We start from the raw sequence: 24,477 nt of genomic DNA on the forward strand, positions 1-24,477 counted from the left end.
ATTTAAGGTACAATTTATTTGTGAACAAAGCATGATATTTGGTATAGTAGCCAACAGTGTCACACTGTAGCCAAGAAAATATCAGGCATGTTAAACACATTAAAAATAAGTGCTAATAATTCAGGCATGAAGTGTCTTAAGACAAGATGGAATCTAATTTGTTGCTGCTGAAAAGAAGCAGCTTGCTGGCAGGATGCTGACAGCAGAACCTCCTTCTACCTCACTAGTGTTGACATCACGACTGCAGACATAGTCTTCATTCAAGATCTCACCACACTTCCAATTATTTCTGCCTGTGTTCTGATGAATTCATCTTAAGCAGCTGAAAGGGTTTTGCTAATTCTGCACACTGATCAGAGACGAAAAAAGTATAAAAATGTGATAATACACACAATTATCACAGTTAAAAGTGTTATTGCAGCACTGGTAAAGTGCGTTTAAAGTACCTTAAAAAGCTACTGATGCACAAACTGAAATCATTTAAACATTTTTTTAATACTAAAAACCCACATACAATTAACAGCACTGTCCTTTTTGCATAAACATTGAAATAATGCTGATTTAGGCTAATCAAAACATCCTGCTTATTTTTTATTTTCTAAAAAGCACATTTAGCCTATCAAACTATCCTACATGCAGTTTTAACACAAGTGTTGAAGTGTTCAGAATTATCCTGTTCCACCTTAAAAGGTGCAGCAGTTACATTCAGGCGCCTGAGGTGTTATAATGGTATGCACCATTTAAGATGGAACAGGAAAGTTCGAACAAAAAGGTGGCGAATAAGAAGCTTGTAGTTTTAATGCTGGTAGGCTTTTTTGATTAAGGTGATTTAAGCTATCAAAATATCCTACCTGGAGTTTTATGTATGGAGCTACCTATAAATATACACTACGGTAGGACATTTCGGCAAGAAAGTGCAATTTGTCAGAACACATTTGCTAAAATAGTGAGTGGAAGTCATGAAGACGAATCATAAAATTTGAAGTGTTGCCACTTTTTTCCTTTATTTTCTTTCTGTATGTTCTGCAGACAGGGTGACAGCTTTTTTAATCAGGTTTGCCTCTGCACTCTTATAAAAACAAAATAGACTCAGACTTAGTCCTCAGAAGCCTTCAGAAGGCTGAAAAATCAGTGCTGTCACTGGTTTTTCGCCATGTTTTCACTGACAAAACAAACTCACATTTGTGCCTGAGGACCTGTATCTGAGAGACTGTTGGTAACTTTGTGTGATACTGGACAATAGTTTTTTAAAGCACAGTCAAATACAGGTTTAATGATAATTATATATATATAATAGCAATATTAACCTCTGGAGTTTTAGTGCAGTTTAGAGTGATCACATGTTGACTTGTATGTAAGTGGTAAAAGCAAGTAGAAACAGAAGAAGAAACAAGAGTTCACATTTCTGTCAAGAAGATAAGCAGGCATGCTGCACATATAGGTGCGATGGCAGGCCTGTGGATGACCCAGATACCTCAATCAGAAACCAAGTTATGACATTTTAAAGACTCTAAAATGGCAAAACAGAAAATTTGGTTTAAAGATTTAACTGCATTCCATCAAGGTTCTATTAGGCGACAGCAGAGCACAGTTTAAAAGATTTTAATCTGTTACTGTACATTTTTTTAATAAAGTTTAACATATTTTGTCAGACATAAAATTTCACTAATGTATAATTTTAAAAGTTGTAAGAAATAATAATGCTATTATCTCAACTCAGGGTTTCTGCTCCTTCTCAAATGTCCATACCTATCCAGCCGTAACGGTAGGTTTTTCAATCCTAGGCTTCCTTGCACAGAAAAGAAATCCCATTTACTTTTCTGATAACTACATCACTGCAAAACTCAGATGATTAGACAAGCTTAATATTTGATTATTTGTGCTGATATTTATATATGGAATTAAAACATCTTGCTGCGTCAGTCAGAATGCATATTTGATCGTGGATGTTTGGATTTGGTTCAGTTATAAGGCACTTGGGGAACAGCTGTTTTGCAGGCTTAAGGTGTAGAATAGCACACAGCTTAACGTAGGAGTGCGTAATCAATTACACTCCATGCTTCTTTCCTTGCTTTCAGTGATATCAAGCTCACTTTTGCCAACACTCTTATACAGTGGTAAACATTTTGACTATATTGATTGTCTGCTCCAAATGGCATGAAAAACAATCTGCATGAACGATAACTTTTTCCTAAATTGTGAATTTTAGATTTTAGAAAACAGAATAGGGGAAATAGCCTGGAAACAATATTTTTTCCATAGTTTTTCATTCTGTGTGATAAATCTGTCATCTATGCCAGGTCAATCTGCAGCAGACAAACTCCTTTCTTTGTAGACACTGTACCGTCACTCATTGTTCACTTCACTCTCTCATTTTCATTATTTGTAGAAAGCAGAAAACAAAAGTTTCTTAATGGCAACTTCAATGCAGTTAGTTTACAATGGCAACAAACAACGCTCGCCTTAACATGGGAGAAAATGTTCGACTACCTGACATATCTGATTTATGATGTTCCCTACAGTTTTATACCATGCTGTGAAGCATCAGCTGATGATCGATGTACATACGTACACACATTTGCAAATACGAAAAAAAAATCCACGCACAGGTCACCTCTTCCTCACAAATATTTAGCAAATGACACATGTACACGGATTTACTTAAATGATTAATGCACATTGATTGGTTTCTTCTTGGTGAAAGCACAAGAAAAGCAATAATTTGGATGCAAAAAAGACTAGACTTGTAACTGATGCCTTGCCCTACATAGGTTGATATATACATATTAATAATAAAAAATTACAAAAATACGTTATCAAAATGTTGTAAAAACTCAATTTTTGCACATTAGTATCATGCAAAATTTTGGGCTCCCCTGCTCAAATCACATGTTTAGTTGAAAATCACATCCTCTACACTTCTGCACATTTCAATGCACAATTACTGTTTCTTGGCTGAATTTAATACTAGGGTGAGAGGAAACCATAAAATGACCTGTGTACATTTTATATTTTACATGTTTTTTCCAATATGTTACACTCAGCAATTAAACAAAAACCTAAACTTTTGCATGACTGTACATACATCAGCGATATCTGATGGGAATCTGCAGAATGCCACATGTGACACTGTTGCCATAAGAAAACTTAAGCACAAAAAATAGAATTTTTTTTTTAACACTATTAAAGTGCCAGATGTTCCATGAAGTGCCAGATGTTCCATGAACATTTTATGACAATAGAAAAAGGAACAAAAAAACAAAAAAATAACTCCTTTGACTGTATTAACAGTCTAAAATCTCAAGCATGTTACACCCTAAAGCTTATTATTCAGTAACGGTTTGGACTATGCTGAAAAAATAAAATAAAATGTTCAGACCCACCAACAGGTCCTGGTCATTTAAGCGGTCAACAGATGTAAACCACTGTTAAGGTCCTTTTCCTTTTCCTATTAAGTTATATAGGAGGTTTTCTTATGAAGGCTACAATAAGTTAGCCAGCCACAAAGAGATGGACTTTCCCAACAAAGATCCCCTCACGTCCCTCCCACTCTCTTACACACATTCCTCCCCCTCCTCCCCCTCTCTCTCTCTGTCTGTCTCTCTCTCACACACACACTCAGCCTCTCAGACAGAGTGGAGCTGCAGTCACAGAATGAATCTCCAGTGCAGGAGCGAATGTCACTGCTGAGAGCTGGTGTTCTTCCGTCCGTCTGCAAGCGTGTGCGAGTGAGTGTGTGTGTGTGCGTGTGTGGGTGTGTGTGTGTATGTGTGGGTAAGTGAGCGTGCGCAAGAGCACGGGTCATATAGAAATGGCAGCATAGCAGCGTAGCAGCTCGGACTCGGACACTACTGGGAGTCTCTCTGTGGATGTGTAACGGCCGAGTGGAAGTGACTAACGATCTGTTTACGTCTGCGGAGCAACTTCCAGCATGGCAGGTCCTCTTCCTCCTCTCTCATTCCTTCATCTGCCCTCTCTCCTCTGCTGTCTTCCACCCGTCGGAGCCCTGCTGCACTGAGAGAGTGAAAGAGCGAGAGAGGAAAGAAGAGAGGACATGCAGTGGCCAGAGCAGCAGGCTCTGTCTCAGCTTCATCATTGACCTCCATCTGGAGGTGAGTGACACATTATGCTTTACTCATCTCCCTCTGTCTTCTACCCTTCAGTCCTCTTCCATCTTTTCCTTTGCTCTCCTCTGAGGCCACAGACAGCAGTGAGCAGACAGAGAGCAGGCTGAGAAGTCAAATTCTCTAGGATTGATGTTGAGCCAGGTGTTTCCACCGGTGAATCCTCATTACTGCTGCAGCACAGCACACTTAAACACAAACACTTTAACTAAAAGGAATTTCAGAGACGCAAGGCAAGTGTTTAATTTGCTGGAGATTGCAGAGAGCATGAGGAGCAAAAAAGTGCCTCACAGACCGAACGTGACTGGCTCAGGCGTGAGCCACATGAGATGTGACCCAGCACAGACGTGACCATCACCACTGAGTTAATAGGAGAAAGCATGATGAGTCTGAGCAGACATCTGTTTGTCTGTGTCATAGCGGACCTGGGTAGTACCATCAATATACTGAGTGCACTAAAGTACCGCAGTTTTTTATTCCACTCAATACGACACATTCATTCAAATTCAGCTCACGCACATTCACAGCAATGCTGTTTCTTCTCAGAACGTATAGCTTTAACCGAATTAAAGTGAGTGACGAGAAATACCGCTCAAAAAAGAAGCAAAAGGAATCAAGATGTATCTGGAGGGCTCCAAAAGTTTTTTTTGGAAATCAAGCATTATTAACAACGAGTTTGTTCCTCCTTCCACTGCAGTAACACCCTCTAGTAATCTGGGAAGGCTTTACACAAAGGGTTTGGAACATTGCTGTGAGGATTTAACTGCATTCAGCCACAAGATCATGAGCCTGGATGATGAGTGCTACCCGAACGCATTCCAAATGTGGCAAATAGTGCTCCCTCATTTCAGGTATACAGGTCCTCTGCTCCACAGTCCAATGCTAGGGTGCTTTATACCCCTCTAGCTAACACTTCACATGGGTCATGGTGACCTTAGACTCATGCAGCTGCTCCAGGGCATCCCATTCTATTGGATATGCTTTTCTATGGAGATTTCTATGGAGATTATTGAACATCAATGTCAACAACGGAGGCACTTCAAAGCTGTCGATTTAACTAATAATAAGGGGGTCTGGATACCTACATATGACATATGTATCACATATGTGCATGCATATGAGAGATGTGCACAAAAGTGAGAGAGAGAGAGAGAGAGAGAGAGAGAGAGAGATGGCTGCTGTGTCAATGTGTCCACAGTTCTGATGAAGGACTTTTAACTGAAGAGTAATCTAGATTAATGCATTGCCATGATCCACAGGGTGCACTCAAAGAGAAAAGCAACAAATCCCTCACTCTCTCCTTATGCTCTCTAAACACACTCTCTTTTTCACATACACAGCTGCTTCTTCCCATAAACATGCAAATATGTTACTCTGACACACCAAGATAGCGAGCAATATATGAAGGACCATGTACGTGTGAGAGAGACCATGCTCCCTCTCTTCACAGTCCTTCAATCGGAACAGACCGCTTCCCTCCATCACACGACCCCTTCACCCCATCAACCAGATAACATCTGCCTCAGAGAGAGGGAGGAAGAGAGCAGTAGAGTGTGTGTGTGTGTGAGAGAAAGAGAGAGTGAGAAAGCATGTCATGGGGAGAGAGAAAAGCAAGAAAAAGAGAATGAAATATGTAATAAGAGAGACAGACAAGGATAAACGAACGACTGCGAGAGAAAGACAGAGTGAGAGAGAAAGAGATGCTGTGCTGCGTTTTACAGAATGTGATTTCAGAGGACAGTACACAGTGGTTCTCTGGCTGGTAGAAACAGCCTAACAGCACTGAAGCTCTGATCACTGAAAAAGAGCATGAAACGTTCGAAGCCTGAGCGCTGAGGACTCTCTGACTCACCCACGCACACACACACGCACGCACGCAGATCCATACACACAGGCTGGCCGCAATCACACCAAAGCTGCCTCCACCCTGGCCAGATGTTGGCTTTCATGTGGTAATGGGTTTATATATTAACAGCCCTGTTTTCTGCACCCCGACGAAGGAGAGAGAGAGAGAGAGAGAGAGAGAAAGAGAGAGAGAGAGAGAGAGAGAGAGTCGGGGGCGAGGGAGAGTGGGGGGTGGAGGGAGAGAGAAACAAACACATGGCATACAAAAGAGAAGCACACCTGAGACCAAATCATTGTGCATGCATGTCTGAATATGCATAGACGCGAACACATGTCTGCGTGTGTGTGATTGATTTAGCACTTCAGCATTTATTTCTATAAAGTGGTTTGCCGTAGTAGAAAAAACTCAAGAAAGCTAAGCCAACAAAACAGTCCTGATAATGCAAAGTGCTATTTTTACAAGATTAATACGTGTGTGTGTGTATATATATATATATATATATATATATATATATATATATATATATATATATATATATATATATGTACATAGTTACAGTTGTGTAATAAATGATAAATGTGCTTTCATGACAAGTACCTTGTATCTTCAAAAACAATGAACAAAAGTTACAATTAAAGAGTATTTCAAAATATTACTTATTATTATTATTTATTGTTAATCTATTCAATATTTTAATATATTATGAATAGCTGCTGGCACTGTCAAATTCCTGACAAACTAAAAAACCTAAACAAACCTGAGCGACACAAACATACACACACACAATATATATATATATATATATATATATATATATATATAAATAAAATTATCCATATGATACCCATTGCTTATTACCCATATATATTATACATAAGCAAAATATCAGTAATTACATACACCAGCTGTCCTTTAAGTCATGTGAAAAGGTCATGATAAACAGACCAACAGAAGTACTTTAACACTGTATCCTTTTATTTTTATCTATTTATTTATTTTTACAGTTTTGCTTTCGAGGGCAACGATATGCGACACATCCATAGTTACAATAAAATAAAATAAAATAAAATACGCAGGACAGGAACGACCCCATGTCCTGACGTTGTGTAAAAAACAAAAACCTGTGTGTGTGCATGTGTTTGGCATCAGCCAATCACAGTTGGCATCACTGGTCAGGCAGCGTTCTGTGTCTCTGTGCTGGCAGCATTTCTAACACTGTCAAATGACAGAGAGCGAAATAGGGGCCGCTCTGAACCCAGCAGTCTACAAGTGTGTCTCAAACACCTGACCCTCTGCCCTCTCCAGCTCCCCTGCCCCATAGCCAGCACGCAGCAGCTGCTGCACATGAGAGAAAGCATGATGGTGAGTGACCGATTCACATTCTGAACGGAGAGAGCAGATCCAGGGTGATGCTAGAGATGCAACAATTAAAAGGCTGATACTACATCTGAAGGCTTTAATTTACATAGACGGTTACAGAGGCTGATGTAAACGATAGAGCGAGAGGTGCATGGGGGGTGCCGAGGCCTGTACACACTTACAGTGCAGTCTGTAAGTAACTGCAACCATTTGGGTTAATTTGGCTCAGTATGTTGGATTTGAAGTAAAACAATATAGGAATAAAATGTCAGTAATTAAACAGTGAATTTAAATCTGTTTAAAAATACTGTTTTCTGTCCAGCCAGTTGGTTGACCTGAACCCTGCCGAGTATGCATTTTACTTTCTGAAGGCAATAAGCTCCCAAAACAAGAACAAACCGTAACTGAATTAAAAATGTGATGACAGAACCCAGCACTAACTGATGTCTATAGGTCCATATTCTGGGCAGCTTTTGATTCCAAAGATTTTTTTATTTATAAGATTACATGACAAAATCATCTCGTCAAATTACTTATAGAACCATGGAACATTGGAACTACGCACAGAAAGGACTGTTGAATATTTTTGATTCACTGTGTACAGATATAAATACCCACAAATCAAAGCTCATTATCTGCATGTCAGTATTACAGCAGTTTATTTCTACTCCACTCTATTCCTGGAATATAGCATCAAAAGAGCAAAAATCATGGCACTGTCCAAATACTTATAGATTGCAACGTACATACACAATAAGTTAAGAAGAATATTAGTGAATGAGCAAGATTCAAATCTCTTTCAGCGAGACACTCTCCCACGCTCATACACACACACACACACACACACACACACACACGCAAGAATTGGCCTGTTTTAATGAGTTAGCTGGGGATGGGAGAGTGTGTTTTGGCTCCAACAAATGTAGACAAGAACATGCACACATACTCTTGCTTGATACATACATGCTCTAAGTGAAGGGAATGCCTAGGGTGATGCTGCTGGGTACGGGCTGTATATAAAGTGCTCTCTCTCACTCTCAGTGTTTCTCAGTCCTCAGAGCTGTTCCACTATACATGAATCCACTAATCAAGCAACTAATAAGTCCTTCCTCAGTTGAATTTGGGTATTGCAGCCAGGAAACACTTGTGTGCATGGCAGCGATGTTTTAAGTTATATTCCACAAGGTCCATGAAACCATATAGCCATGGGGTCTGCTCTGCCCAGAACTAGGTCAAATGTTTGGACTCCCAATGTCAATACTTAGTAACCCCTTCTGGCAAATATCATAGCTTGCAAACACTTTTTGCAGCCAGCTATGAGCCTTCCCAGTCTTGTCTTAGAAAATTTCATATTCACATAGTTCTGTGATATTCTTGAGCTGTCTTGCATGTGAGTAAGATCCACCTACAAATTTTTCAATGATATTCAAGTCAATGGACTCCCAGAGCCGTTCCAGCTTGTGTTTCTTGAAGTAGTTCACTGTGGATTTTGAGGTATTATCCTTTAGCAGAAGCCAGCCTCAGTCTCACATTTGCTTCATGCATTTGCTTATATTTAGTGAAATACTCCATCTACTCATGCAATGTTTGTCACTGGCTGCTACATATACAACTTCAACATATAACAAATCTCATTAAAAGATCATACAAGAGTCGCATCCAGAGTTACGAGCCGATGAAGACAAGTTAAGATACGCCTGCCTCTCATTGTGTGCAGCTAATGGATGTGTGCCTGTCATCTGCCACTTGCCTGTAATTGCTGCAGTCTGTCTATATTTTGCATGAAACTGACCAATGAATGCTCAGGAAATGTGACTCTTCCCTCACATCGAAAACCTCATTTTTCATTCAGTTGCCTTAGACATAGACATGAAATGGTGTGTAAAAAGCTGAAGCTGCTGAAGTTGCTGCAGTGTTTTTGGATAGCAGCAGTGACAATAGCATTTACCTACTCTTCCAGTCATACATTCCACTACTTTTGCGAACATAAAGCTTCGTTAAAACCCATTTCAAGCACGAAAACAATCTACATGAGTAAAGCTATATTTTCAGAAGGGATATTAAGACTTTTCAGTTTTAGGCCCACATTATAGGGTGGCTCCAGGTCAAAAGGGCCTCATTAAAGAGAGAGCTGAGACTGTTCAGAGCATATATATATATATATATATATATATATATATATATATATATATATATATATATATGTATGGGTTTCACATACAAGTGCTTTCAAAGGCATATTTGGGAACATATGCAATGTGCTTGGCACGAGACTACTATGGCGATTCAGATGTAACCTAGGAGAAGGATAAAGAATCACTGTACTAGATGGTTAAAAGGTCTCTAGTGGTAACCAATTGGCAGTTGAGAGGGGGAGGAGCTAGCCTGTTTCACTTTAGGTTCAAAATTAAAGAGAAATGCTAGCAAAAAGCAGAGTGAATGTTAAACTTGGACTCACAAAATCAAAAAGGTCAGTCAAGGTCAAGACTTTTCAATCCAAGTCATTTCATCTATGACTAAACAACACCTAAAATCTAGACCATGTTAAGTTCTATTCTGCCCCTGCTTTTATTTCACAACGGCTGGTAAATGTTAAATTTAGAGGCAACAGCAAAGTTCTCTGTTAGCTCCCTTAATGCCTGCATCAGTGGAGTACTCCACTACTCCACTACTGTGAACACACCTGCTCTGACCGGAACTTAGAAAGCCACACAATTCACTCTACACATCTTCTTACCTCTTGTTCTCCAAGTCCAGCTCTCTCTACCTCTCATTACCTCTCCACATCTCTTCTACTGTGTCTCTCTCTCTCTCATTATCTTTGCTCATCTCTGTCTCTCATTAGGGAATTGGAGTGGCTCCTATTGGAGTAGCGAGACAGCAGGGGGTAAGTTCCAACACACATTTGATTTTAGCTCTGCACAGCCAAGAAACCATGAGAAAGATGCACACGGCCAGGTAAAAATAAGAGTGAGTGATGGACACAGAAAAAGGCCAAAAATAGCAGGCAGAGACTGAGACACACAAAAAGGCAGCAGAACAAAAAAATCATTTCAGAAATACAAAACCTTTGTTACGCCAGTGCCACACATACTGGTACAAGTGGAACAGACACTTGCTGGAGTTTTTACACAATATGTACACTTATAAGTATACTGTATATTGTCTACTCTGTAAGTCACACCTATCTTGCTGGTCCACCTTACAGATATAAAGAAATACCCAGAAATACAAATTATACCTGCTTAGTGGTCATCCTGTTGGGGTCCGGACCACTGAAGAGTCAAGTCAAGCCAAGTCACAATTTATTTATACAGTACAACATACACAAGTTTTACAGAAAGAGAAATAAAACTTTGAGAGGAACCAAGACTCATCCTCCTCTGGTTAATGGCAGAGCAAACCAATGATAACAGCATTATGAGTAGAGGGCAAAATTTTAAAATAGATTTTTAACATTGAAATTATGGTGAGCAAAATTATCATGGTTACCAATATTATCGCAGTACTGATATATGAAATGTATGAAAATCATTTCACCAATTTCTACACTGAAAACTATATATACAATTAGCAGCACTCTGCACATTTTGTTTGCATAAACATTAAAAACAATAATATAGCCAATAAGTAAACAAACGAAATAACATTAAAGATGGCACCATGTTGCTGTGAGGGATTCAAACGGTAAAGACGTTTCATTATGTTTTCAACATTAATTCAGTACAGACTATTACTATTATTGAATATTACTACCTCCCCCCGAAGATCTGATTTAGGCTCTTAATAAATGTCTCAATTATGCTTGTAATGATGGTAAGACTTCCTGATAAGGACATTTAGACTATAAAAACTATCCTGACTGCAATATGAGGATTAAGTCTGCTTCAGATTCTCCAGCTTCTTGTTAGAATTTTATTTTCCCCACCCCACCTTAAATGGTGCTGTAGTTACATTCTGGCACCTTAGGCATTATAATAACTAGTACACTATTTAAGGTTGAATAGAAAAATTAAAACAAGAAGCTGGCAAATAAGAAGCTTACGTCAGCTTCGTACTTTTAATGGTGGTATCAAAATATCCCTCTTGGAGTTTTATGCATGGAGGTACCTATAAATTTGCGCTATGGTAGGACATTTCGACAAAGAAGCATAATTTGCCAGAACACATTAACTAAAGTAGTGGATAGAGATCACAAAGATGAATCATAAGATTTGACGTGCTGCCTCCTTTCACAGTGATTTTTCTTAATTCACGTTCTGCAGAGTGAGTGACTATATTCAATCAATTTTTCCTCTACACTCATAAAAATCTAAATACAACCACACTTCAGACTCAGTCCTCTTAGAAAGCTGAAAGATCACCAGATTGCTGTCCCTGGCTTCTGACACAAAACTCATTTATGTTGTCTGCTGCACCTGCATCTGGGAGACTGTTGCTAACTTGGGTGATGCTGGACAATAATTAACGAGAGTTTTTCAAAGTGCATAATCAGCCGCGGTTTTAATGAAAACCAAAATTTGAAACAGAATATATTCAAACAAATACAGAAAAATAAAATGTGATTTTCTTGTTCCAAAAAAGTAGCTGATATCTTTTGAGCTAATAAGACAGGTTTGGTTCCAGATTTCTCCCTGGTGAACTCCAGCCATCGTATGGATTTGTTATATGTCATCAGCTGCAGACTGGATTTAATTTAATGAAGCACTGAGCACCCAAATAAAGGGCTACATACATAGAATCACTCCTTTTATTTGTTTATGCACTGCACACATTTTTCTATGAGCAAACAAATGCTTACTGCCAAGATAAATTCCATTTTAAACACAATTTAATAATTATATATAGACCTATGCACAGTAAACAGTATATACAGAGAGAGACCGAATGAAAGACCCAGAGACAATCAAGGGAGAGAACAAAAAGTCAGGTAAAAATATTAAACCTCTGCTCCATCAGCAGTCAGAATGGGCACCCGTCTGACTCAGAGGCAGATGATGACTTTGCCATTCATGACCCATGACTTTGACAGATAGTGACTGGTTAAATCAGAGCACGTCTCCCAATCTCTAGAAAAGCTGGCACCCCCTCTTTTTCCTCTGGAAAACCGATCTATTATGAAAGTGGGCCCTGTGACATATTCCAGCAGAATATATCAGTTGTGATTTCAGGCTGTAGATGAAATAATATGTTCTTTACTGTCACTGTAGTGTTGTGTATGGGGTGTGTGTATAGAACAGAACATATAAACATGCGCATACAGCTCCCTGGTGTGTTCTGTTACTATTGCACAATGACTCAGAGGAGGTGTCATTATGGGCTGCCTCTAGCCATCAGACATGCTTTAATATTCAGCAGTAGAGCACAGGCAGTGCGGGCAGAGTCTAATCTAAACCCACGCACCACACCAGACACACACCCCCACCCTCACTCCATTCTTCCTACCCTCAACCCTCAGCATCCCAGCCCTGCATCGCTTACCAGCCTCAAACAAATGATGCACACACACATGCACACATGGCACAAAAGAGATGCACCCACATTTGAACTCCACTTGTGAGTTCTACTTCAAAAAGTACTGTTAGTTTTACATTCTTACTTCGTATTTGAATGTTTTCCTCTTTTTCAAGTCACAGAGCCGCTAAACTACAATTAATTTCACAAATGCCTTTAAAATGACAGTCATTGTTACATTATAGAACATGAAAATCTAAATAAATAAATAAAAACAATTAAACAGTAGCTGGTTTTGTTTTGGCATCCATGTAACATCGTCTCTGGTGCTGAAACAATTATTCAACATTACAAAATAAAATTGTGTTTACACGTTCAACCTAATCTAGAGTATTTAACAGCTTTGCCTGCATAGGGCAGCAATTTACTTATAGTACCTTACCTATGTAAGCAGACAGTGGAAGAAAAGTTAAAGTTACAAGTATATTGCTTTTTTAACATGTTGCTGCTGTCGGAATAAAACCTTGTATCTCCAAAAAGTTAACTTTGCAGAAAAAAATTAAAATGTAAGTCAATGGAACCAGACTGGAAACTGCTTATAGACCACTGAAATTATGCCATACATTCTGTAATTGGCACCACAGTCGTATGTCCTATAACTCCAGGAACTCCAGGTCTAAAAGGAATTGCTCTCTGAGAATAATTTGAGCTTGTGAAGAGTGAAGAATACCTCTCTTGCCTCCTGTGGTAATAGAAAATGTTCCAGAGCTGATGCATTAGTCCTATGAACATTTATCTCTTGGACATCACTGGGCCCTCTGAACTACGAGGTCAAAAAGATTCATAGTATGAATACTGCTACATATACACCGATCGGGCATAATATTATGACCCCCTCCTTGTTTCTACACTGCATTGTTGTCCATTTTATCAGCTCCACTTACTATATAGGTGCACATTGTAGTATAATTACAGACTTTAGTCCAACTGTTTCTCTGATACTTTGTTAGCCCCCTTTTACCCTGCTCTTCAGTGGTCAGGACCCCCGTGGACCATCACAGAGCAGGTACTATTTGGGTGGTGAATCATTCTCAGCACTGCCGTAACACTGATGTGGTGGTAGTATGTTAGTGCATGTTGTGCTGGTATAAGTGGATCAGACACAGCAGTGCTGTAAAAGGGGGGCAAACAAAGTATGAAGAGAAATAGATGGACTTCAGTCTGTACCTATATAGTAAGTGGAGCTGATAAAATGGACATAATATTATATAATGTTATGCCTGACTGGTGTAAGCCAATACAACTGTGCATTAAATTGATGCTATTAGACTGGCATACCAGCACGCTTTGCCAGAGTGGTAGCCCTACAAGATGACCTGCACTCAGGCTACACTGCTCAATATGACCAAATTGAAAGTGGTTTTCACCTTTTTAAATACTGTTAACAATCTGGTCATCCATGAAGAAGACTGATAAACCACACAGACATACAGTCACTATAGCCCATATTATGACAATTTACCCTACCCACTGAGCAGTCCTACTGAGTGTGTGCATTTCATTGGCACAGCAAAGTAAATCAGGGGTTTAAATGTTTTATTGTGTTTGTAATGTTAATTCAGTACACATTTGGCTTAGTAATACTACTTGCCCCCTGATAAAGCGACATAGGCTATCAAAACATTCTAATTATTTTAATTATTTTAATGTTGGTACCCTTTTACCATTAAATGGTGCAGCATTTAAGGTGGAACAGGGATATTCAAACAAGAAGATGGCAAATACAAAGCCAGAATTCAGTTTCGTAGTTCTAAATGCTGGTAGTATTTTTTCAAAATATCCTATCTAGAGGTTTTATGTAGAAAGCTGCCTATAAATACGCACAGGGACATTTCAACAAAGTAATGTTAGCACAATTTGTCAGAACGCTCATCTTACTTTGTGTAGCTTACTGAAATCAAACTGACACAAAGAAGCATTAGCTTGCACTTCGGTTGTCTATTACTAATTATAGACAGAATTAAACAAAGTGCCACTTTTTTTTTTCCTTTGGTAATTTACCTCTTGGTGAACAGTATTTCAGGTACTGGTCAGAACATTTCCAAACATTTTATTGTTACAACTCAGCTCTTCATGTTTACATGCTACATTTAAGCCAAAATAATGATTAACACACATGAATAATCAAATATCAAAATCCTACTCACCTTGGCATGCAACAAACTGCACAATGCAAGTTACAAGAGCAAATAATTCCAGAGAAACTACAGGTGTGAAACACTTGAAATTATTGGATGATAAAAAAAAGTGTCATGCTAAATTTACAATAAGAGGTTGGTATAAAGACACAATACGTTCGATGAATCACCTCATTCATGTAAGTAAAGTAATAGTCTCTGGTAAAGGTGGTGCTAAAGCAGAGATCTGGCACTGTGTAAGTAGAGAAAAATCAACAATGACTCTGCTGCTGGTTCCAGGGTGGTCACTCTCACATTTAGACAGGTCTGTAGCTCGAAAAGCACTTCAACCCTCCGCTCCACTTTCCATGGCTTATCTACAACTGAGCTCAACTCTGTCTCAATGATTAAAAACAAAACTGATCTAGCCAAATAAAATGACAACAAACTAAATAAGAGCAACTAAAACTAACTAGAACTACAACCATAACAATGACAAATAAAACAGTAACTCCGTTACATTTCACTAAAATAAATAATGAATGAATTACTGTTGTTCATGGTGATTTTAAGAAAGAGTCTGCAAGTACTCGTTCAGAAATACCGACGTGTTTTCAAAGCCTGTAAAATGCTTTTCAAACCAGTGCTATTGAATAATGATTAAAAACATGCTTTTTTGTTCTCCTTAGTTTAAATGGCAGCATTACTAGCTGACTTGAGTGTAGTGCTGAGGTTTGATGAGGTCCGCAGAGGTCACACTGAGAGAAAAGACATGTCTGTGATTTCTGCTCCGCACACAAAAGCCTCTTTTCCACCTGAGCAGAGCCTGTTATTGACAGATTATGTTTAATGGAAGGAAAGAGAAAGCACAAATCATCAGCTGAAATGACGGAGCAGCATGTCCCGTCTTTGATGTGCTACAATCAGCGCAGGCCCAATCCTCTAATGCTCTGTGTTAGGAAGGACCCAGCCATCTTGCAGCATTAGAGAGCGATTAACTGACAGACTAATACCTCGGAGGACGCTTCACTGACGGCCACAGCAATCACTACTGCAATGCCCTGCTCACACACACACACACTTTACAGTACTATATAAACAATTTAATACTCACATCTTTCTTACTTCGGCTTCAGTCTCTCACAAACATACAACCTACTTTTAAAAAAATACACTAACCACCCTCGACTTCTCAGGTTTGTTCAAAAAAAAAAAAAAAAAAAAAGAAGGAAACATCTGATTTATTCTTTTTTTCCCCCACTGTCCCTTGCATTACTGTCCAGTACAACAGTCTGGAAAGCTGCACTAATCACAGTAAAGAACAGGACCAGCTGAATGAAATAAATAAAAGAAGCGAAGGCAAGAGCTAAAGCCGGATTAGTGCCGCCTCTGCAGTGTCCAGAAGTGTCACACTGTACTTTCATTTTTCAACAGCAGCATTTTAGGACAACCTGCTCTGAAGTAACATGAGATCAGGGAGTAAGTAAAAAAAAATAAATAAATAAATAAAAAAGATTATTGGGCAGAGAGGGATTTCCTGTTCCACAGCAGATGTGAGGAGTGATGTCACTCAGCAGTCTGAGGACTTCCCACAAACCAGTCTACAGCAGTGAGTCTTCAGAGGGAAAAGAAAAAAAAAAACAGGCCAAATGAATCTACAGAGCCTTTATAACTGACCCTAAGTACAGGCAGTAGGTACACTCGGTTCATTATTTGATCCACGACTAGAAAATATCACAATATTTTGAACAACTCGAAAAGAAGATGACTGTTTCTGATTGCTATACAAGCTACAAATGAGATCAGAGCTGCAAGTGTGACTGGTGATATTGATTGAGATACTGTGGGGGTTAAGCTGATAGTTGGGAGTATGACGTAGGACATTGTAGTGTCATTCATGCTGAAGGTGTTGTTTAAGCTGACTGTTATCAATGCAACAATGGAGTGCAAACAATGCAACTGTATCAGATGGCATTATTTAACTGCATCAATGCAGTTAAAATTTACCCATCTTCATGACGCACACTGTACAATTTTTGTTTCACATCATATTGTGACAATATGTCAATGTTTCTAACAACTATAACAATAACAATAATAACAACAACAACAATAATAATAATAATAATAATAATAAATCTAAAGAATAAAGTGGGGTAAATGCCAAAATCCATTAAAGGAGGAGGATTTGATGACGGGCTTTGTATATCCATCACATAGCATAAGCAAAGGAAACAAGAAAAGGGCACAGGAAAAATTAGACATCCCAGAGGGGAGATGAGGAGGAATAAGAGTGAGAGGGAAGCTGTGACACATGACAGGACAGAGAGAGAGGAGTACAGTAGAATAAATGTGGGAGTGGAACAGTTAGTGGTTTCCACTGACTCTGGTATTTAGGTGGAGACTCTCTGAAGTCCACTCCATAGGCTCTGTGCCACCAATGATATCTACAGAGAGGCACCCAGTCCAATGGGAGGTGTGGGGGGAGAGAGAGAGAGAGAGAGAGAGAGAGAGAGAGAGAGAGAGAGAGAGAGAGAGAGAGGCTATAAAAAGAGGCGAGAGTAATAAAACCAAGAGCTTCTCAAACATTAATCATCAAGCGGATTCAATCAACTCTAGAGGAAGTCGACAGTCGTACATCAAATGCTCTTTTTCGCTTAGAGGGGAGAGAATGAGATGAGTGGCCTTTTTCATTTGGAGAAGAAGGGGTGATGGGGACTGTGAGATTTGGAGAGGAGAGAGAGACAGAGAGAGATCACTGGAAATTGTGTGAGAGTGTTGTGATGTCTGAGTCTCAGATGAACAAAAGGTTTGTGGGTCAGTTCACTTATTTGGCAGCAATGGGTGGCCAAATTAGGGGGTAAAAAAAAAAAAGTATGTGTTTGTATGCAAGCTGACTCAGCTGGTCATGTACACAAAGTCATGTGAACTGTCCGGGTGGAGAGAGGAACCAAGGGGATGTGGTTCCCACTGTGTCAGGTAGATAAATGGAAATGCTTTAATACTTTGCCTAAAGCTGGGATCTGAGATGGAGGAACACTAAATAAAATCTGTGGTTTGGACAAGGTGGAGTAGAAGCCACTTCTGAGCCTTCGTTGATCATCTGTGTGAGCAAAGAGACTATAAAGAGACAGCATACTTTATACAGACTAGAAAGCCAAAAAGGTGTGGCTCTAGAGTTTAGACTCTGATTAGGCATGAGACCAGATAGGGGATGATAGGGGGAAAGGAATCAGCAAACACCTTCTTGTTCTATTCCAATCCTTCTATTTCGTTCCATTCAATTCCAAAATAATTTAATCACTGAACTGCACAAAAATTACTAAACACGACCAGGTTGTGCTCGTTGCATCACAATTCACAGTAAAATAATATTCTGGGATGAAATCCCTTTTTTTTATTCTTCGGTAAAGATGGAACAGAGAATGATCATTGGTAGAATATTAAATACAAAAGACACACTGTAAAAATGAACCTAATAGCAAATTAATTGTCCACATGTACTTATGTTATCTGTCTCTGTTCACTACTGTGTACTTAGGCAGGTCCTTGCTTGTTAATGCATGTGTGTGCCCGCCCCACTGGTCTCTGCGCTCTGAGCTACAGGCTGTTAATGATATCAGTAGATGAGATTGATCTGATAAAACAGGAGGCCTGAAGACACCAAGGCCCTGTCACTACTCGTTTACCACATCTCTCCCTCCCTCTGATACTTTATTGAATGAGTGAGTGAGGGGTAATGGACATAATCCAATAGTGCACAGGGTATTTAAAATGTCTATCCCGTTAGTCCTTAGGAATGCAGCTATAAAAAACATGTTCTCTGCAGCAAATAAAGGTCTAAACAAAAAGGGAAATTAGTTTGTTAGCTTAGAGAGCAATCAGTTTGTTTGTGTCCTTCTCAATTGTCTATGGTCACAAAGAGAGTAGAGAGCTTGTCCTGAGAGACTGAGACTATCACTCCAATCGCTGGCACCTTTGGGTATAATTGAACAAGCGGACAGCACTTCACAAAACGTTCATTTAAACTTCTCTCATTTCTCACATGCTCATTTTAGGGATGCATGAAAAATCATATTTATCAGTGTCACATGAGGACTTTCCATGACAAACACATCCTTAAGAGCTGCAACTCATACTGCACACAGCGGACTATGAACACTGCCTTTCATACTACACTCACCAATCAGAGCTGTTGTTTTATTTTATTCATCATTATTACCACTGCACAAATGTATCATTCTACTGCCATGTAAATAACACATCGCAACAGTTATTCTATACAGTGTGCATCTCCAACATGTTCATGTATATATCTACACATCTATAATCTATTTTTTTGCATATCTATAAGTAATTTATTCTATATACTGTAATGTTGCACTATGCCTATTTATTGCACACTTGCACACTCTCTTTTTGCACTATTTGCTACTATTTGCACTTCTGGTAGATGCTAACTGCATTTCGTTGCCATGTACTTGTACTGAGTAATGACAATAAAGTTGAATCTATCTATCTATCTATCTATCTATCAATGACAGATCAGTTCAAACCACCTCATCAGTGCAGCGGCACAGAGACATCACACTACCAGCACAAACCGTCAGACGCCTAATCAGTTTATTCACTGCACTGGGATTGAACCCGGCTCTCCTACTTGGGGGGACAAGTAACTTACCATTCGGCTAATCTGGCAATTACAAAATACACAAAGGCACAGCTCAAAAACTCCTCCATCCTGGACTACAACCCTATAAAAACTAAAATGATCACACAATAGGATTACTCTTCATCAACAAACATATTTAATAACCAAACCAAAACAAATAAATAAAACATGCTTTTGTTCTTGTGCGTATATAAAAATACATATACCTATTTGTTTTTGCAGCCTCTATAGAAAGAGCTATTGCGGTGATGCTGTTTCTCATATGTCTACTCTTCTGATGTAAGTAGGTGTTAATATATAATTTCTTTTTATTTTGCACAACATTAAATGGTGCTTTTATAATTTTGCTATTTGCTTAAAGGAGAGATTAGTCAGATTTCTGTTTACATGTGCAAAAATAAAATCTGTACTTGTGTCACATCCAGTCATAATTATTTCTATTACAATTATATAATATTACAATTGTGATATCTGACATCTTGAACTACATTATTCCAATATCATACAGCTCTAGCTCATTTTCAAAAAGTGAATATTTAACTTCAGTAGCCCTGGAAGAGGCTGTCAGGGGAAAGCTGCTGAGTCATGGTCAAGTACACTCCCCACCCCCTCCCCCCAGCCCTTTGATGTATGACAAGTAGCTAGGACTCAGATAGCTGCTCCAGGACTCCTCTCGTCATTTTGTCATCAAGTGGGTGCTTTAGGAAGGGAGCAAGATTAAGAGACACAATTAATATTCAACGACAAACAAGTCACAGGCTAAGATAACACTTCTGAGACTGGCGTCATCAATATTACTGTAAGTGAGATGAGTGACTGAAGAGGGTGAAAGAACAACCTCATTCGACAGGGAAGTGACGACTTTTGCGAGCTGCTATTGGCAGGCAACTGCTACAACCATAAAATATGCTGCATATGACGCATAATTATTTTCCATTCTCTGTTATTCTTGTTGGCAGGAACCATGGTGAGCAAGGAGGTTGGAAAATGCATGCTCACCAACTCCGAGTCGGACTCCGAGGCAGCGCCCTCTATGGCCCTGGAGGTGAAAGGGCCATCGGATGGAAGCAGGCAGGTGCGCAAGCGCAACAAAGCCCTGCAGGTGCGTTTCAAGGACATCTGCGAGGCCCAGAGCGAGCAGGCAGCTGCAGCGCGAGGATCCAAGTCTGTCTCCTATAAGGTGGCTTATCGGAAGTATATGACCGTCCCTGCCCGGAGATCCATCCCCAACGTGACCAAAAGTACCGGAGTGCAAACCTCTCCAGATCTGAGGAAGCGATATCAGACTTTTCCACTCGAGAGGAAGAAAGGACACACCGTGAAGCATGCTGCTACAGTGGAAAGCTACAAGGACCAGGATAATGGATTTGTTATTGACATTAAGCGGGCAAAAGCAGGCGAGGGTGGTAAGGAGGGGGCACCCTCTCACACTGTGCGGAAGACTAGAGCGTTAATGCACACCAATGAATGCATAGCCACCATTGAGCACCACCCTCACACTACAGAGTGCACAGAGAGGACACTGCTGCCCTGTTCAGTGGAATCTGGGGCAGACCAATCAGACTACCAGATCTGCGCGGTGAAGAGTAAACACCGCAAGAGCTTCCAGAGGGACTCGGAGTCACTGGACCGCTCAGGGAAGCGGCAGCTGTTGAACTCGGACGATGGAGGCGGTAGGGCTTTGCCAGACTCCAGCTCCAAGGTGACGGGGCCCATCACCTGGAACTCCCTCACGCAGGTGGAGTGTCTAGAGAGCCCATCAGCACGCAGCAAGCGCAAAAAGGCTCTGCAGTTGAATGGCCTGCAGTCCCAGACTTTGCCCAGGACCGGCTGCACCACGCAGGCACAGTGCCATGCCGGAATGATCTCTGCCCGGCCTTTACGGGCCATGGAGGAGGCAGAGGCGACGGTCCCTGTCAGTACGGCACCCATCGCCATGCCAGCGCCTGTATGTGGGGGCGGAAAGGGAACGGGAACAGCAGCAGGGACTGTACAAGTGGACAGTGAGGCCTGCAAGCAGATTGTGCCTGTCAATCAAGACAGGGACGTAAAAGCACAGCTGCAGGCCATGGAGAGCATGATCAGCTCTAGCCAGGAAACCATCAAAGTGCTGCTAGGAGTCATTCAGGAGTTGGAGAAGGGAGAGGCTCTCAGAGAAGGGTAAGACACAGAAAAGCACTGTAGTAAAAAGATGAATTTTAATGTTAAAGAACATTCAGAGTGACAATCCACTACTGCTGCCTTATAAACACTTTTGGGAAAGCATGCCTTGGTTTTTTGACCTGAGCAAAAATAAAAAAAGGCATTGAAAAAGTGAAAAAACAAAATAAAAAAGTAAAAATAAAATACTAAGCCACTACCTCGTAACTATAGCTCTAAACTCTAAATTAACTGTGAATGACTGAACAGAAGCAAAACTGTTAAAAAGGCAACGTTAATTTCCGCAGTACATTTCAGCACATTTGAAAAATGTCATACAGTAGCTTTATGTAAGAAATTTTTAAGAATTTTAAGCAATAAAACATCTTTTCTTATTCCATATACATTTGAATTTGCCCCTGTGAGATGGAGAATCAAGCCCTCTCTATATCAGAAAGCCTGGGTGAGTATGCCAAGACCATCGTCTCACTCAATTTGGCTCTTACAGCCCAGTGACCCACACTATGAAATGACGTCACAAGGGGAGGCTTCTTCACTTATAATAGAAGACAGGAACGGGAAGACAGACCCGGCTTTTTAAACTTTTAGAACTTCAACACCACTGAGGAAAGCAAATCTGAATAACATTTATGGATGATCAGCCTAAAAATGACTGTTCATTGGAAATTAATTAAACCTTTTCAATTACTTTGGATATTCATAAGGCAAAGGAAACTGACATATTTCCAAAGAACTTTAGTTAGAAGAAGGAAATTCCAAAAATTGAAATCAAGAAGACATTCCCCTAAACCAGCCCTAAATACCTAATTAAGTGCATCTAAATGTTAATCACTGTTTGAAATTATTAGCAACAGAAAATCACACAGATTAATATATATGTGAAGGATTAATCTACTGAAAAAGACACAAGTTTTATGTATGAAACAACAGTCTGCCATCTAACCTTTTGCTGAAGAAAAGAAATGATTGCAATCCGTCTAAAAAAATTTGGCTTTAAAATTCCATTTTAAATGTGCAAGTGCCATATTAATCAACTTCTTGCTTTGCAACCCAGGTGGTGTTCAAGTGAGTAATGAAAAAAATAAATAAATTACTCTCTGTCTGTCTCCTCAATCTTCATAAGTTGAAATCATGCTTATTTGCATGTATAACGGTCTAATCTCCTTACTGCTACAATCAGAAGATTGAGCAAGTAGTGGGTGAAATGCCTGATTCCCCACTCGGTGACAGAAGCCATAAATCATACTTTACTTACACTTTAAAATACGGCATGGCATATTTAGCATGCCGCATACTAACCGCCCATGACGTGGCAATTAAATGATCGCACACAAAAACTGCAGGACTGTAAAGTCTCCTGAGAGGAATTAGCCCTTTGTAAGACCTGCTTGCGCACAATTTAGAGAACAGAGGTGCTATTAAAAGATAGCATCTATCATTTAAGTGTGTGTGAGGTTATAGGAGTGTAGAGTGAGGTAGCAAGGGACACAGAGACAGACACATGCGCACACATCGATTTTAATGCTGCAGGGATGAAAGGGGACACTTTTACACTGGCAGCCAGCCAAGACAGTGATTAAAAACCACACTAATTACCTTGCGGAACTACAGCACTAATTTATGTACCCGGAAGACAATTAGACCCCAAACAGAACTTATAGATCAGTGACGCAGACAGAACCTGGATTTGGTCAAGCTGACAAGTGGCAACCAAAACTTCATTACTATATAAAACTGTACAGAAATTCATAAACAAAAATGAAGAAATGACATTAGCCTTGTTGAAATCAGAATAACTGTAGTGTACAAACAAAAATTTACAATATCATTTACAAAAAAGGCACAAACGAAAGGCATTCGGAGCCCTTTTCTGTGGAGAAGAGCTTCGTTTAACACAGTGGTAAAAGCTGATTTCCTCGCCCAATGCCACAGGAGCACTTCATGTCTAAGCCTTGCACGCAGAACACACTTAAAGGATCTTTCGATATACTGTTTATTCTGAGGGCACTGGATGTTTTCAATTTCCTCAGCAGCAGCCTGAGCAAATTTTATTTTCTTGCAAGCAGTGCAGAAAAGCTAATGCCAGTCTGGACATGGAGCATTAGTTTCATTCCACACTTGCAGAAATGTCACTCGCTCAACAAACAAGGGACGGCCACAGGCTATAGGTGGAACATGTTCATAATTACGGCTGTTACATTACTGATGCTGTGCTGTACAGCAAATCCATTTGACATGCTTAGCACTGCATGAAAACACACAACAGTTCACATAAAGTTCACTGATGATGATTCTCATTCTGTAGTAGCATGGAAACCATGATACTGAACAGTATTTAAAACAGCTACACAACTAAACGAGCCAAAGTATTGAACTGAATGCCATAGTGATGAAGTCTGTTTCCCTTCATGACAACTGAAGTGCAACAACAATCACAACTCAGGAATGAGGGCCTATAAGCATGGGAAAAAGTTTACACCATTGTTATTCTATAATTTGCAGAGCAAATAGGTAATATGCATGCTATTGGAGACTCTTTCACAACTTAATAATGGTGCATACTTTGAACAGTCCTTAAAGAGTCCCACCTTATTCACTGCACTATCACTAAACTCATGAACAGCTTATAAATGACACAAAGTAGGCTAATTTGATTTAATCAGGTGTATTAGGGCTAAGATTACA

General features: G+C 39.7%; 2 protein-coding genes across 5 annotated transcripts in view; one reads left to right on the forward strand and one right to left on the reverse strand.

Annotated features, from left to right (window-relative positions):
• dock1 (dedicator of cytokinesis 1) overlaps positions 1-24,477 on the reverse strand; it is a 312,984-nt gene that overhangs the window by 119,738 nt on the left and 168,769 nt on the right. The gene's annotated exons all lie outside the window — the stretch shown is intronic.
• Positions 3,618-24,477, forward strand: part of insyn2a (inhibitory synaptic factor 2A) — a 43,674-nt gene continuing 22,814 nt past the window's right edge. Inside the window, exons 1-2 of the mRNA XM_017701262.2 lie at positions 3,618-4,112; positions 20,592-21,792. Coding sequence (XP_017556751.1) covers positions 20,597-21,792 — 1,196 coding nt within the window. The 5' untranslated portion in view covers positions 3,618-4,112; positions 20,592-20,596. The remainder of the gene's footprint in view (positions 4,113-20,591; positions 21,793-24,477) is intronic.

Source organism: Pygocentrus nattereri, chromosome 13 (assembly GCF_015220715.1).
Source record: "Pygocentrus nattereri isolate fPygNat1 chromosome 13, fPygNat1.pri, whole genome shotgun sequence".
Taxonomy (NCBI): domain Eukaryota; kingdom Metazoa; phylum Chordata; class Actinopteri; order Characiformes; family Serrasalmidae; genus Pygocentrus; species Pygocentrus nattereri.